The sequence below is a fragment of the Malurus melanocephalus genome, unplaced genomic scaffold (genome assembly GCF_030028575.1).
Source record: "Malurus melanocephalus ecotype Western Australia unplaced genomic scaffold, MMel_1.1 scaffold_940, whole genome shotgun sequence".
In the NCBI taxonomy this organism is placed as follows: Eukaryota; Metazoa; Chordata; class Aves; order Passeriformes; family Maluridae; genus Malurus; species Malurus melanocephalus.
Genome location: NW_026624172.1, coordinates 97,780 through 114,058, shown reverse-complemented (window position 1 = coordinate 114,058; position 16,279 = coordinate 97,780). Strand labels below are relative to the sequence as shown.

General features: G+C 37.7%; 1 protein-coding gene across 2 annotated transcripts in view; it reads right to left on the bottom strand.

The window, feature by feature from the left end:
* Positions 1-5,524: 5,524 nt before the first annotated feature.
* The window catches only part of CEP89 (centrosomal protein 89), a 36,985-nt gene continuing 26,230 nt past the window's right edge, over positions 5,525-16,279 (bottom strand). The window contains exons 18-19 of one of the 2 annotated variants that reach the window (XM_057386240.1): positions 12,447-12,616; positions 5,525-6,821 (exon numbers count right to left, since the gene is read on the bottom strand). In XM_057386240.1, the coding sequence (XP_057242223.1) occupies positions 6,584-6,821; positions 12,447-12,616 (408 nt within the window). In that variant the 3' untranslated portion in view covers positions 5,525-6,583. Of the gene's footprint in view, positions 6,822-12,446; positions 12,617-16,279 lie in introns of those variants that run through there. The other variant, XM_057386241.1, reaches the window with a different exon arrangement.

The following is a 16,279-nucleotide window of genomic DNA, read 5'->3' as shown; positions in this document are numbered from 1 at the left end:
TATAAGATGCGGGAAAGATTGTGGATGTGTCTACCAAGACTTCAGCGAGGCCTTTGAATGTTGTCTCTCACAACATCCTCCTGGAGAAGCTGCCAGCTCATGGTTATATTTTGGTTAAAAACTGGATGGATGGCTAGGCCAAGGAAGTGGTGGTGAACAGTAAAATCCATTTGGCAGCTGGTCACTACAAGGCTTCTTCAAGGCTCAATACTGGGGCCAGTTCCTCTTTAATGTCATGGGTAGAGTGSGAACTCCAGATAATGTTTATTAGAGAATCTTCCACTGAGTCAAGAGGTGCAGAAAGGACCCCTGGGCTTTCTAAACACCTCAGGAAGGAGCCCAGGGGCAGCTGGATCCAGTCTCAGTCCCAAAATGTCAGTGACTTAAGTCTAAAGAATTATAGAGGTGTGATTGAATCTTTGTACAACTTTGTCCTGCAGAATTAAGGATGGCAAATTAGATATATTTATATAAAAATTATTTATGATGATAAATTATTAAAGACCTTAATCAGAATTAATTACTACACAGTCTACAAACTAAAACTACTAGTATAGTATAGCATAAGATAGGATAGGATAGTGCACTATATCAAAGCAATCATATTAAAGCAATTGTATCAAAGCTAGCAAAACCCCGAATTATTAAGTAGAGATGATATAACTCACCCATACAAGGCTTAGGGCAAATCTTGTTCACTTACTCTTGAGGAGTAATTTTGAGGAGTGTCCCCATCCAAAGGAGCAATCTCCAAGAAGGGATATGTTAGGAGAACCTGTCATTTGGAAGTGGGACTGGACTTCTGTGGTGCAAAGTAATTGACTGCCAGTCATTTGTCTCCAGGTTGCCTAGGARCTTACCTGCCAAATCTTTACCTTACTGTCAGGATATTAATTTGGGGTTGATGTGTAATGCTGGTTTCAGCTTAATTCAACACCAAAAGCAGCACATGAGCCCCTCTCAGTCCAGCACTGACAGCCTTGTAAACAGGCATTGTCCAAGTTGTTTGACCACATTCCAGGGTGCACCATCCTGCTCCAAGCATCCTTTATCAGGATGAGAGGATCCCGTACACCCTCAGACAATTCAAAAGCACCACCAAATTGGATGGGAGAATTAATCTGCTGGAGGGCAGGAAGGCTCTGCAGAGGGATCTGGACAGGCTGGATAGATGGGCTGACCTTCAACAAGGTGACATGCTGGATCCTACATCTGGGTCACAAACCCATGCAGTGCTAGAGGCTGGGAGAAGAGTGGCTGCGATGCTGGTCAACACCAGCTGAACCTGAGCCCAGGAGTGTCTAGGTGGCCAAGGTGGCCAATGACACCTGGCTTGTATCAAAAATARTGTTGCTGGACCAGGGCAGTGACTGCCCTTCTGTGCTGGGCACTGGTGAGGCCACACMTTGAGGGCTGTGTCRAGTTCTGGCCCTTCACTGCAAGAGACATTTTGGTGCTGGAGCATGTCCAGAGAAGGGCAGCAGAACTGGGGAAGGATCGAAAGAGTAAGTTCTGTAAGGAGCAGCTGAGAGAACTGTAGGTGCTCGGCCTGGAGAAACAGAGGCTCAGGGAGGACCTTCTGGCTGTCCACTGATGGGAGKGTGCAGTCAGGGGGGTCGGGCTSTGCTCCCAGGGAACAAGGGACAGGACAAGAGGAAATAACCTCAAGCTGTGCCAGGRGAGGTTCAGGCTGGACATCAGGAGGAATTACTTCACCRAAAGGATGGCAGACATTGGAAGGGACTGCCCAGAGAAGTGGTGGAGTCCCCTGGAGGTGTGGAAGGAACTGGACTTGGCACTGAGTGGTCGGGTCTGGTTGACAAGGTAGTKTTTGGTAAAAGGTTGGATCTTGGAGGTCTTTTCCAATTTTAATGATTTTGGGATTCTATACTCTCTGTTCACACAGATCACAGCCTTCATGAGGTCGACTTCTCCAAAAACTAAAGCTATGCAGTTTCAAAAAGGGTTGAATCCCTAATTCATTCTGAAAATGTTGGTGGTTACAAGTCATGTATTAACTGCCAAAATACACAAAATGTGTCTAACTGGATTGTTTTCTAGTGGCTCCTCTTCTTTTCCTCAGTGCTAAAAGCATGATGATAGCAATCCCAAAGAGYAGAGTTCTGCAGCTTACTCACTGTATAGCTACATCAAAGCCATCAAATAGTTTTCTCCCCATTTGGTATCTTATCACCCCAGGAGTTCAACATCATAAAAATACCTACTTCCACATGCAAGTTTAGTTTGAATGGAGGTTCTAAGGAGTTTCTATGGCTGCTTTTCTATATTTCTATAGCTTTTCTATTAAAAAAAAAGTATTTGCAGTAATTGTAAAAAAGCTACATCTTYTTCCTAGTGAATGTGTGGAATAAAATTTTTCTTTATTGAAGCTTTCTCTGGCAAATGTGTTTTTAAAATTGTTTTTTTTGAAACACCTTCTGCAACCTGKACATTTGGATGTGCTAACACAGTATTGTTTATTCTGGCTAATTACAAGGAAACTCCGGTTCATGCTTCTGTACTGTCCCCAGTATACTGCTAAAATGCAAGGTACAAGAATTAATTTTCAATTACTTTTTGGTGTGTTGTGATTCTACAKCCTTTTGACTGCATTATGTTAGATTATTGTAAGCTAAGATTATTTTCATACCAAAACTTGAGAAGTGCTTGGGTTTCTGCTCGGAATTGCATGGTGATTAAAACTGYGTGGCTAGTGGGGAGAACTAATGGGTATTAAACAGTCTTCAGAASACGTGCACAAGTGTTCTGCATATACACGTGTATGCAAAATGCTTATTACCACAGTGAATGGTAAAAGGCAAAAAGTCACAGATCCATCTTGTGTTTTTTTCCCACTTTTGATCTTGAGATCACAATTAATCATTAATTGACAGTAGATGGGCATAGATCGGACAAGTCCTATCCTAACTTGTCCACTTTGCTTTTAACTTGTAGCACCTTTCCTGCCTTTCTGCTGAGTCCCACAGCACAGCAAGAGTATGACAGTGAAGAGGAATTGCTGTGCACAAGGCAGCACCGTGTTTGAATTGGGATTTTAATACAGTTACAAAAGGAGAATGTAAGGAAGGCAGTTGTGCCTAATAGCTGAATTGTAATAATGTCTTGCCTCATCACTTCTCACAAATTCTTGGTGGCTGTACTCAAGAACTGCTGATCACTCTATTCTTTAACCTGCATTTCACACTATGATGAGACAAATCTTTGTCTTCAGACCTGTCTGCCTGATAGCTCATTATTTAAGGTATTTTTCTTGTTCCTCTGATAAAGTGAGTTTCAGAAACACTGCTCCTTGTAACATCTGGTTATCCAAAAAGCTATTAAACTCCCTTTAAGTGCACTTCCGAGAATTATCCTCTGGTTTTGATATTCTGRAACTGAAAAGATTAACTGCCAAAATACACAAAATGTGTCTAACTGGATTGTTTTCTAGTGGCTCCTCTTCTTTTCCTCAGTGCTAAAAGACTACTTTCTTCTTATTTTTAACTATTTCTCAAATGCAAAAGTGATGGAGATACCTCCCTTAAGTTTTTAGCTAGCTTTTGAGACACTGGATTTTGGTTTGGTTTGGTAGTGGTATTGCCCRCAAGGCTCCCAAAATTACCAACTTTGCTAGTAATTGTAGCAGGATTTTTCTGTTGGTTTTTTTTTTCTTTACCTTCAAATATAGCATGTTTTAACAAAAACTATAACTTGTTTTTTTTTTAAATATTTATAAGTGTAATGCTAGTCTTTTAATGTTTTTTCTAGTCATAAAATCAATGCTCAGCAATAACCATTTTGTGTTCTTTCTGTGCATAGAAACATACTAAAACCAAGCATTTAGTGCAAGATGAAAAACCACACAGGGCATAAGACTTATGTTTCATGTAAAAGAGATCTACAGGAAAACCAATTCTTTTCCCTGTTAACAAAAGAGAGAATCAATTTCTTTTCTGCCAGAGGGAATTGGAGGAAAGCACCTGTCTAATTATCAATATTTTTGTACAACACTTAGCACACTTGCAAACGTGTTTACTTTTGCTGAACTGAAACCATTCCAGTATTTTACTGTCCAAATATGTCAAAKGGGTGATATGTTCATAGGTATTTAAAATATTCTATAACAGGACTTTTTGCTATGCCAAAAAAGTGGTCTTGAGCCGCAAAAAGACTTGTTCATCCATGGGACGTAATTTTTTCKCAGTTCCCTTCCAGTGGAAACTGAGTATGGAGAATCACCCAGGGATCAGATTAAATGTTACCTCATTTAAAGTTAAACATCATATTTTAATGATACACAAATGACAAAGCAAKTGTAGCATTTCTGAATGTAGTCTTAAGAGTGTCAATGTCAAGGGGCTGCCCTTTGAACCATGTATTAAAACCTACTCTAAAATGAGAGCTGTGCAAGTGGGCAGCAGGTGTGGCAAAACCAGATTGCTAAGATGTTCCCAGATCACTTCAGTGGAAGAACAGTAAAGCCAATATTGATAGTTTTGACAATCTTGCTTCTGTTTGTAAYGAATTACCAATACAACAGTTTCTCATTGTGAAGCTACTTATTTTTACAAACTCTTGAAACATATTCAACAGGGCAAAAAAAATGAGGACAATATTGCAAATTCTGAGATTGTATTTGCATATTCAGAGATGCTTATATTAAAAAGTATTACAAGAGAGGCTTCATTTTCCAAACCTGCCTTCAAAAACGTGAAAAGCTGCGGGTATAGACAGGTGCTCTTCCAGGGTCTGCACACCTACAAATTGGAGCTTGTGTGGAAATGGGAGGAGTGTGTATACCTGTCTAACTTACCTGAAGAGGTATTTCAGATTTGACATTTCAAATTAGKTTTTTTTCTAATTCAAGGAAGACAGGAGACAGAACTGGGTTAGCAATACACCACCCCGATGACAATTTCACATATTAATTTAGTTATTTAAGATTGTGCTTAAAAATAAGTTTCTGGTTGTTACTTGGAGGCATGGAGTCCAAAAATAATCAAGTTGAAAACACCAGGAGAAATAAAGGATTTGAAGGCGTAACTCTGGTTAAGTCTCTGGGCAGAGACCAAAACATATTGCTGCTCTTAGAGAGCAGTTCTGTTAATCAGTGTCTTAAATGACTCTGGCATATAAAGTTGTATCTTGATAAGCTGCTAAGGTTGTTGCACTCATTTTATTCCTGTTAAAGGGAAGTAATTAAAGTACATCTTAAAATCCTGCTAGCATATGTATTATTTAACTCYCCTGGTGATTTCCCATAATCAGGGTAGTATCTGAGTGCACTGAGATTTGGTCAGTGCTTTGAACATCTGTAGATTCTTTAACTTTGCACTATACTGCAGAACGTGGCTTTGAAAGCTGTACGTGTACCTCTCCCTGAACATCATGGTGCCATAGGAGCTGCTCTCCCCACCCTTTCCTGAATAAAGCCATTCTGCTGAGTCACGGCCTTACCCTGAAGGAAAATGCTGCAGGAACCTTTCTAGACACCAACATTATGTATTTCTTTTAGTATGTAAACTTGGTTTTGAAACTTGGTTTTCTGCTCTTTTTGTTAACTTTGATCAAAGCCAATGAAATTCTTCATAATTTCTAATACTACACAACTATGATATTTACAAATGTTTTGTCTTGTTACAGTTTTCTGGTACCAGAACAAAAATGAAACAAAACCAAAAAGCTGATCCAGCAAGTTACATGTAAATCCAAAATAAAGTCACATGATAGTAATACATACTACTAAAAAGATGTGCAATATCGTGAAAAATAAACAATTCCGAAAGCTAAGACAAATACACATCAATAATCTAAAGGCATAAACAATAATCACTGCTTCACAGAATACTTTGGAAAAAAGTGGCTTTTGAAACCACTGAATCTGAAGCAGGATGAACAAAACAATCTGGAGGAGAGCTGCATCCTGTGCTGGCAGCTCAACCCCTTGGCATGGTAGCTTCCCAACACCTACAGGGCTTCTGCAAATCTATGCAATGGATAGTTGTGCATTCAGGCACCAGCAGCTGTCATGAGGATGCTTCAGYCTGGCCTGCTTCAGAGTCAAATCTGTCCTTGAGATGGTAAGATTTCTGACACATGATCTAGTATAAGGACAGCCTTGCATCTTAGAAAGTCAAGATGCTACATCATGAGAAAAAGTACAAGCCAAATGTTTTTTTGCTTGGATCATACCGATCTGGTGTTTTAGGGAGAATTTACTGAAACTTGTCCTTTTAATCTTAATAAGCACTGTCTTGCTGTTCACTTGTTTTGTGGCAAGATGTGTGTCTGGGCTAAACCCCAAGCTTACCAGCTGCTTGTCCTGTTAACTAGTTACTTGTTAACTTAAAGCTGTATCACATTTTGTCTTAAGAAGGAATAGCCTTCCCTTCAAATATCAAAGTAATATTTTGGGCTAGATTTACCCTATTCATAGTACAAGCATAGAATATGCTGTTGGCATTTTCATGACCTTAAAAATACAGCAATATTGAAGAGTGTAAACATTCCATTTCATCTTGTGTTGCTGAAAAAGTTAAATTCAGGCACCAAGTTCTCCTTCTTGATGAGATGACGATTCTTATCACTGAGATTCTTGCTGAATTTCATTTTTAGTAGGGGATGAAGTTTTCACATCACAATAGCTAAAGTCATGTCCATAAGCGAGGTGCTTCTGAGAGCTTTCATCTAAGTGTGGTTCATGAACTATGACAGCATGCCACATGTTGTTCTCCTTCAGGGATTTRTGTAAGAGTTCTCTCATTCTCCTGTTTTCTTTGGCTGTGGATTCCCACATGATTTCAAGTTCCCCTTCTGTTTTTCTAGGAAAAAATAAAGAGAAATCTTTAACAATGTTTCAGCAGTACAGAATTACAGYATGTGCATAAGCAAATTAGAAATGKCCTGTATTTAGGTGCTTGAAATTATCTGATTGAAACCCATTCCTATTTTGTTTCTGAAAAAGCTCATTAATTAAAAGCTAATAATGAGTGATGTTAAATAGGATATGACCAGAAAATTACCCAAGCAAAATTACCCATTATTGAAGCCATGTAATAAGTTGGATTAAGTCTGCACAGAGTGGTGCATGTGAGACCCAAATACCATGACTACCTGTCTACTGACACAGGTTCCCTATGACCACAGCTCTGCTTCCCAGGTAACACTGCCCCTTCAGCCCAGAGCACTGCGYTCTCCATTCCGAGGCCCAAAGGGTCTGATCAGAGTGTGAGACTCTGTGCTCAGCGAATGCGGCTTTGTGGGAGCCAACCAGAAGTGATATAAACTTACAAGGTAGACAAAGCCCAAGAACCTGGGTTTCATTTGACTCCTAGCGTATGTCAAAATACAAAATAATAAGGAAGAGAAGATCAATTGATGTGGAAAGTGTAGCTGCTGCATGGAAAATGAGCACATGTATTTTAATACTATAGACTAATACAGTCCCCTTGAGGGCACTGCCTGAAGCACTGATAGAGCTAGCCTATACAAATTCTCCCCAATACCAGGCTCTAAAAATGAGAAACAAATCAATGCAGACCATAAATGTGTTGAGATTAAATGCTGTCAGTCTACATTGCAGGCAAAAGTTATACACTAGAAAATACAGAATCCTTTGTTAGTGGTAACACTGAGAACAAAGTGATGAAAAGTGGCCCCAACATAGTACCACCCCACTTCATGTTTCACCTTATGACTGGATATATAGATGGAAGATAAAAAAACCTTATGGAGAAAGGTTTAAGATTATTCTTGTATGTACTGCTTGGAATGAACTTTTGGTAGTGGAGATTGAGAACGGAATTAAAGCAAAAGATGGCAGGTGAAAGMAGTACAGTTGGCTAAGAGTCCAAGACTGCCCAAGAACCATGCACTGCACTCTTATGTTTGACAATTAATAGACAAGTGCTTAATCTGGTTTACCATTATTGTAGTACAGATACTAGTGCAGTACCCAGACTTTATTTAATCTGCTAATTTCTGAAAACCAGGCTTCTGGGTTTTTTAAGATTGTTTYATTACTAATGCTTACATGAGCCTGGGGCATAGAAAATTTGAAGCAAGATTATGAAACTAAAGATCAGTTTGTTCTGAATTATACTTTAATGCTGTCAGCATGCCTGATAAATAAAATGGCCATTTTCAGTCCACATGTTCAGTTTAATGGCAATTGATTTGATTTTAGAAAAAAAAATAGTTCAAGGAGAGTAGTTTGTAAGTATCCTCATGGTTAAAATTACTTCTGTAGCAAGAAAACAGATGCCTTTAGAGGTAGCAGTGTACTTGAACTCTTCTTGGAAGACTAAATTTTAAACAGAGCTGAGAGATGCAGAGCAAGAAAGTGCTAACTGACTTGGCTTTGGAATGAGCAGCCAGAAGTGTATTGTTGTCAAGAAAGAGCAGTGCAGTTGCCCCTGCTGCACACACAGCACACTACCATCCCAGGCAAGGTTTTTCAGTGTGGCACAATGTACTGCTTCATAGTTCAGCTGCTTTCCAGGTAAGGATYGGAGAAGAGGCAGATGCATCCCAAGTGACCTGACTGAAATTTAAAAATGCATTCAGCAGAATGGGCTGGGGAGAGGGTGTCTTTATTCCTGCTAGTCACAGAACCTCCCTTCTCCTAAGGAATTTGGATTACAGAGCAGCTTGGTTACTACAGCTGCTGATGGTGTGTACATTTTTCTCAATGTCAAAATTTCCTTGCCTCTACAGCTGTTTTGCCTGTTAAAACACAAGTCTTTGCCACTTGGCATTTGACACTAGATACRTGCTCAGTTAAATACATATGCTGTTGCCAGATGTCTCTAGACGAAYGGCATTAAGTTTACTTATTAATGTAGGCTGTTATTACTTAAATAGCTAAAACCAGAAATTCCATTCAACCCCTAATCGAGCMAAATGTAAGATTTTATATCTTACTGAGAGTAAGCTAAATGCAGGTGTCCCACTGATGTTTGAGGACRAAAAAATAAATGGTAGGATCTGAAAGCAGATTCTTCTTTATAAAAGACAGATTTCTGCACTCACTGAACTAAATTAATTCAGACAATCTCAGAATCTTATGTGGGCTGGCTCAAGAACCAATTTTCACCCATGCTCTAACAGTTTATTTAAATATTCTTTACCACAAAGATCAACGGTTTTTATCATGGTTACAATTTCGTATGTCACCTCACAGGTAAGATACCTCCTCTTCCATGCTTATGCTTTACTGTGAAGCTTCCTGCCGTTGACCCTCTTCCAAGCACAGTTTAAGGCACTTTCAAACCTGCATTCTGCATCCATARCATAGCAGCTGTAACTACCTTGAAATACTGTTTCTCTGCAGAAGTCTTACAAAATAAACTCTGACCTACAAAACTCATAAAGGTAAGAGTCCTGTCAAGTAAGACTGGGAAACAAACCTGGTTTTTAACCCTAGGATCACAAAATGAACTTTGTTTATATCTCAAACATCTTATTTAAGGAAAGGTATGAGATATTAAGCTTACTCAATGACTAATAAAGATGTCAGCTGCCTGCTTCTCACCAGTTGCTTTAGTTGAAAGGTTGCTGTGAATCTGCAATATTGTCTAGCAAGGGAGGTAATTACTGAGAAGGCTCTACCGAGCAGCTTCCAAGAAGGTAAATCTGCATATCTTTAGATGCCATAACAGCTTTTATTTATCAAAAGTACCACTATATCTATACGTGCTTCTTTTTGAAAACCAAGTACAAAAATGCTCATCCCTTGGATACAATGRGTAGTGCAACTCCTGATTTTTGTCATAAGGGGAATGAATGCAGGAGGGGAGAAAATTTAAAAGGCAGTCATTTCTCTTTATGTTTGATGAAAGCCCATGCTACTCTGGATGCAGATTTGTTAAAAACAGAATTATAAGAGAAGCAGCACATGAATGTTGCTACTTGTTTACACGTCATTACCTTTGACCATGCTGTGATTACAGCAACTCTGCTTCAGGGCTGTGCAATGTGCTGTGACCTATCACCACTCAGGTGTGCTGTGCTCCTATTCAGATTAAGAAGGTGGGGCTGCTTATCTCTGTGCAGGGTCTCACAGAAAGAATGGTACTGTTTCGGGATCTGAAATGGGTTCTTCCTTTGCTTCACAAGCAAACTGGGCAGCAACAGCAGGTACGGTAAGCTTTTATGATACAGAATTTCATGGTGGTAGCTAAGTCAGACGTGCCCCAATTTCCTAACTCCCTATTATGAAACTAAATGCAAGAGCAAAATGAATTACATGAARAAGTTTTCTGTCTTCAGCTGCTTACAGTGATTCATCATACCTTCAGCTAGAYTTTAAAGTAAACTGGCTTTCCTGCTTAAAATGTGGCATGCTACTYTGACTTTCAATATCTAACAGTGATATTAGAGAATAAAATACRTTATGTATTTATTGCATACACTTATCTTAATGTCTATGTAGGCATTTTGCATAGAAACATTATCAGCTAGACAGTATTCTGGTCTAAAAATTTACTCTGTAAACACAGCTAGTCACAATAAATCTAAATGTTTGGTACTTTCCTAGCACTAGTGACTTTGGTCACCAAGCTACAGGTGATGAGCAATATCTGAACTACAAATAATTTCCCCTTCCCTACTCCTGTGACTGTGTGAARGGAAGAGAGAGAGAAAATAATAAGCCTTGTAAAATCAGAAATACAGAAAGCATCCAAAATACATGTTTAATTTCTGACATATAGGCATAAAAGTGTAGATATATATTTGGATTACCTTGGGAAATGACTTTAGTAGTTTCAAGCAGTACTTGAGAAGAATAATGAAATATGAAGAATTTTATCAGCCGTAGTGTTAGTTGGTTTAATTGATTTTGTTTTATAAGCACAATAATTGTTTCTTATATAGGTGTAGAATTCAGATGACTTTTCAGTAACAATTTTTTTAATCTACATTTTTTATATAGTTATCAAAAGAAAATAGTGAATCATGAGGTTATCTAAAATACTACTTGAAAGATGACTGTAAAAATTATTTTTTACTTTTAGAGTTGTGTTCATTTCATTATATTCTGATAATCATTGTTATGATTTAACTATCATCAGAAAAAAAAGCAGTCACCAGTTACACCATTCATTAATGTCAAAGACTACAGAAATGGAAGTTGTTCTGATGGGGTTCATGTTGGGTTTGTTTCCRTAAATGACTTTTCTTCATCATCATACAATTAAGTGGACTACAGTGGTGTAGTTCCAGGTTTACATCTTGTTTCGTAGAAATTAGCTGCAAGTATTAATTGTGTGTGCTTAATGAAGAAAAAGAAAATTAATTTAGACTGCAAAGAAAAAAGTGGTTTAGTACACTGTATGGGAAGTGTAATCAATTATTTTACACGTCTGTGTTATGTCATCTAGTTTACCTACTGTGGGGCTAGAAGGGTARATTTTGAATGACCCATATTATAGGACTTCAAACTGTGCTCTATCCTATGTTGAAAAAAATCCCCTCTTTATTTAACTGCTGTTCTGTACAAGCAAAGTATTGTAAAATGAGCCCAGAGATATGAAAGACACTTRATTAGTTAAAAATCCTAAATAACTGTTTCCAGAGAAATGTGTTTCAGTTCAATCTGGTTTTTAATGCAAATTTTGCAGATTAATGGAATGTTCAATGTACAACTCTGCTACTTACACCTGTTAAATTRCACTGCTTAAAGTAACTGAGAGGAACTGTGCTGATCTAAGGTAGATGATACCAAGCCCTGTTTCTCTATTGTCTGTTAAAATCTATTTAAATCTATTCTTTCACAATGGCAATGATAACTTGAGAAATGACTGCTTATTACTTTTTTGTACTAAACAGCTTTTCCTTTATGCTGATAATGTCAATGTACTTTGAAGCTTTCCACTACCAGAGAGGAYAAGTACCTTTAAAGCACTCTATATTTAAAGAATATTTCAACGCTGCAGTTATAATCTATAAATCTGTTTAATTATATTCTCTTTATTTTGCACATACTCAATCTAAGTCACTTAATAGATCACTAAGATAGATCTTTTATGTACTCATGAGATTCCTTTCATTTCCTACTATTCTGAAAACTGTTGAGGGGTGTGAATGGGAAAGTGTTCAGCCTTTAGCAGAAGGTGCTATTAAATAAATTAACATGTATCTTGATTTATAGAATCTTCTCAAATAATCAAAGATTAGCTCAGATTGATACCCCTCTTAAGAAGTCTTAAGAACAGCAGTAGTCACCTATAACAAATTCCTCCTTCAAAAGATCTTTCCTGGAGCTGGGAATTATGAGCAGGGTTTCAGCATTTTCAATATAGCTAAAATGAGTGAGAAAAGCAACCTGGAACATACCACAGGAGACTCAATTGGAAAGCACGTGCTAGCGGCTGTGTGCAGATGCTTTTCCTCACCCCTTTACCTACTGGACCTGCCTGGATTGCTTCTGGGTGTGCCCCACTCACCTGTTTTGCTCCAGCATTTCATTGAGGGTTTCCTGTTTGTCTTGCAGCAGACGCTGCAGGTGCTCCTTTTCTTGCTCATACTGAGAAGTCTTCCCAGCAAATATTTTCTCCTGCTCAGTCATCTTGAGACTGATATCTCCAAGCTTCCCAGCTGCTTTCTTTGTATATACCTGTAAGGATTAAAGAGAATAGTAAAAATAGTATTATATGAGAAATAAGGACAAGTCACTACCAACAAAAGAAACTGCTAGAGATATGGACCTGATTTTCAGTTTAATCTTTACATCAATGCTGCCTTGCTTAAGTATGTCAGATAAGTTGCATTATAGGATTTTTTTAAACCAATTTGTTAATTTGAAAGTATTACAATTAATTTTGTTCTGCATAAAAAACTAGTGTGTACAATGAATATCGTACCATGTGTTTGTTTTATAGTGAACAGAACTAGCTGCAAAAAAAGGTTTGTTTTCCAAGATGCAAAGCTGCACTTTACAGCACATGTTGCTTACCACTTGTTGAACACTCATCAATACATACCAAGAAAAAATGTTTCTGTCTTGTCACTTGTTTTATCTTAATACTAAGAGGAAGAAAACAATAGCTTTGCTTGCTGCTTCACATGATAGTCCTTCTGTTCAGTAAAGCACAAGTGATTTTTTGTTTGACGACTATAATAACTAAATGATAACTCATGATTGGTCTCATCTCAAAAATAAGAAATAATTTTTGTACAAATTAACTTTGCTTTCTGAAAAAACATCCCCATTAAATTGCATAAGCACGAAAGAAACTGAGAACTATGGTTTGTGTATTGTTACACATTTCTAGATGCTGCTGCTCTTGACAATATCAAAATCCAGTGGTAACTTTTTTTTTTCTCATAATTGCAAACAGAATGCTAAAACTGTTATCTTCTCTGCAGACTGTGATGTTTCCTACAGTGTATAGGACAGAGTTTTGGGATGGAAACATCTTCTTTAATAAAACTGTAAACTAATTTAGTGAAGCTTTGAAAACACTGCCATCACCATTGCTACTACTAAGTTTTATCTCAGGTGCTAATCATTAAGGTTTTATCTTCATCTGAATCAGGGGAGAAAGGTTTGAGTTCGCCTTTTGGAGGAATTTTTTTAAAAGACATTTTTAGGCATGTACTATAAATAATGCTATATAATCCTTTCCACAAACTCTTTCCTTTTTAGCTCTTGCAAAATGTGTTATTGTGGGTGTTAATTTTCTAGAGGTAATATAGATAATAGATAGTAATACATATAACAGATAATAATATTTACCTTGAACATTAGTAATTCAATATTTAAGGCTGCCTTACATAGGGTTTTTATCCTAGCTGTTCCCTGACAGTTCTAATGGAAGCCTGCTACTTAACAAGTCCCATCACTCAACCTTTTAGATTCCAGAGAAGTCTTCAAAACACAGTTAATGCTGTGGAAGACTGAAGGTAAACAAGTTCCTTCTGAACAGAAGGTTGCTCAGRGCCAGCCTAGAGGAAGTGCAGAGTATAGGGAAACAGCTGAACTTTCCCCTCTGTCAGTAAAAGCTCCTGCATTAGTCAGGTCCAGCGTGGGTGCATGACCTGAAATGCCTGCTCTAGGTCAAATGTCAATAATAATTTCAAAGAACTACAGAAAACTTCCTCTCTTTATCATGGAAAAAGCTGGTGAAGTGTAGCATTGATGAAACTCCATTTTTCATCAGGTGGTCACTGACCAACTACAGGGAGGTCTGTGTTTTAAGCTGAGGTTTGCATTTTAAGCTGCACTCTACCCAAAATACTTCAGGCCTCTATCTCCTCCAAATCTCACAGCTGCCTCTGTTGGCTCTGCACTCCCTGCTCTACCTTTGCCAACTGAAGCTGAGTCCCATGTGCAGACTGGTTGCAGAATCAGTGGAGCACAAAGGGCAAAAGTGCAACTTTTTCTTCTGGCCATATGATTTCAGTCTGAAACTAGATATGAGTGATCCACAGTTCTGATCTTGCCTCTATGGAAGAATTATAATTAAATCTGTGTAAAATGCAGCCTGGGCAGATCCAGGATGATTCTGGGCACACTGACACATGCAGCTATACTGCCACTTGCAGATCCTTCACAGGCTACTATCTTTGAATTGTTCCAGATAACCTATTAATGTTCTCTGAAGTGAAACAGGCAGCAGTAAACAGAGTAGTGAAGATGACAGTTTTCAGGAAGAGGATGTTAACACATAGCTAGAAATCCCAGTATTTTCCTCTAGAGCTGGACAGGGTATGCCATGACCAAAGTCAYGGCATCCCATGCACAGAGTAAGCAACATGAGGAATGATCATGGATGCAGATGCTGGTACTGAAGAAGACACGATTTACACTCTTCTAAAGTTGTTTCAGAAAGATATACTCTTCATCACCACAGTTCTGTTACACCTTGTGTACTGAATTGCAAACCTTGCTTTATTAATGAACACCATGAACAGAAAACACTTKGCAAACTAATCCAGCATTGTGAAACAGATTTAAAGTTGGAATTATCATTAAAATTAATAGCTTAATGGAGAAATCACTCTATACGGGATATTTCCTTACTCTTATCTTACTCTGTTCTTTAACCAATTCTTAGCTTATTTTATTTCTTTATCCCATGTATCACTAATTTATTTTTATCTTAATTCTCTTCTCCTACCCTAAAGAGGGGTATAATGAAGTATTCTATTCCCACACAGTACAAAACTTGCATAAACACAGGAGAAGCCTTGAGTTTCCTTTAATCTTTCCCCAGTTTTTGAAGTTGTATGTTGAACTTGTAAAATTTTAAAATTTTCTATAACCAGGAAGGCTAGAAACGTCTAAGGAAAGTAGGATTTTCCCTGGTAATTGCAATCTTTTGAGAGCTGAGGAATGAYTGGGCAAAGCAAAATCCATTTTCTGAGCAACAACAAAGCAAGTAACTTGATTTTATGAATTTTATGAAACAGAGTACTACTATAATAGTAGGAGAGATGAATAACTCACTGGTGTTATAGCATCACATTTAGAAAATACTTGGTTTTTGTTACATTTCAGGTTTATTGTAAAAAGTTCAAAAGCCTTAATAAACTTTTAAAAAGTACTTAAGTGTGCTAATGCTGAATGTTTACTCACAATTCCACTGTTTCTAGCAGAGATTTTCTAGTCTGCTCTTCTTCCTTAAACKCTAGTAACAAAAAAACATACTAAACCTGATAAATGCAGTTTCTTCTGCCTCAAGGAGATACAAGTAGATCTCAGACGTGATTTGGCAAAAAATCCATTAAAAATACATAAATTGAGTTATCTGCCATCATGCGCAATCTCTTATTTTTGAGATGGCATGTTGATCGCAGCAACCAAATCCAATTTCTTCAGTTCTTTTTATACAACTGAAGGGTTGTTTAAAAAGAYAAAACAAAACAGAAAGCCCCCACCAATAACCCAAACACACACACAAATACAATTCCCTTCCTGCTTTTAGTTTGTTGTTGTGATAGGTTAAAGCCTCAAATTTATCACTTAGGCATATAATAACTAATTTGAAATTTTCTACACAGAAGGTGATTCCAATAGGTGGCAGGATGGTAGGAAAAAAATTAAGGCCGAATTAGTAAAGTTGCATGAAAATGAGGGCAGTTACAGTAGGCGAGGCTAGATGGTAGATATCTTCAGTACAAAGGTTGTTTTCAGTTTTTATTAAAACCTCATGACTAACAAAATTATTATCAAATAGAGATTCAGAATCAATGAACTTGTTGCAATCTAWATTCTTTCAAGTGTGTGCATAATTTAAAGGTGAATTACACTGGTTCAGTGAGGGAAAGTAAAAGG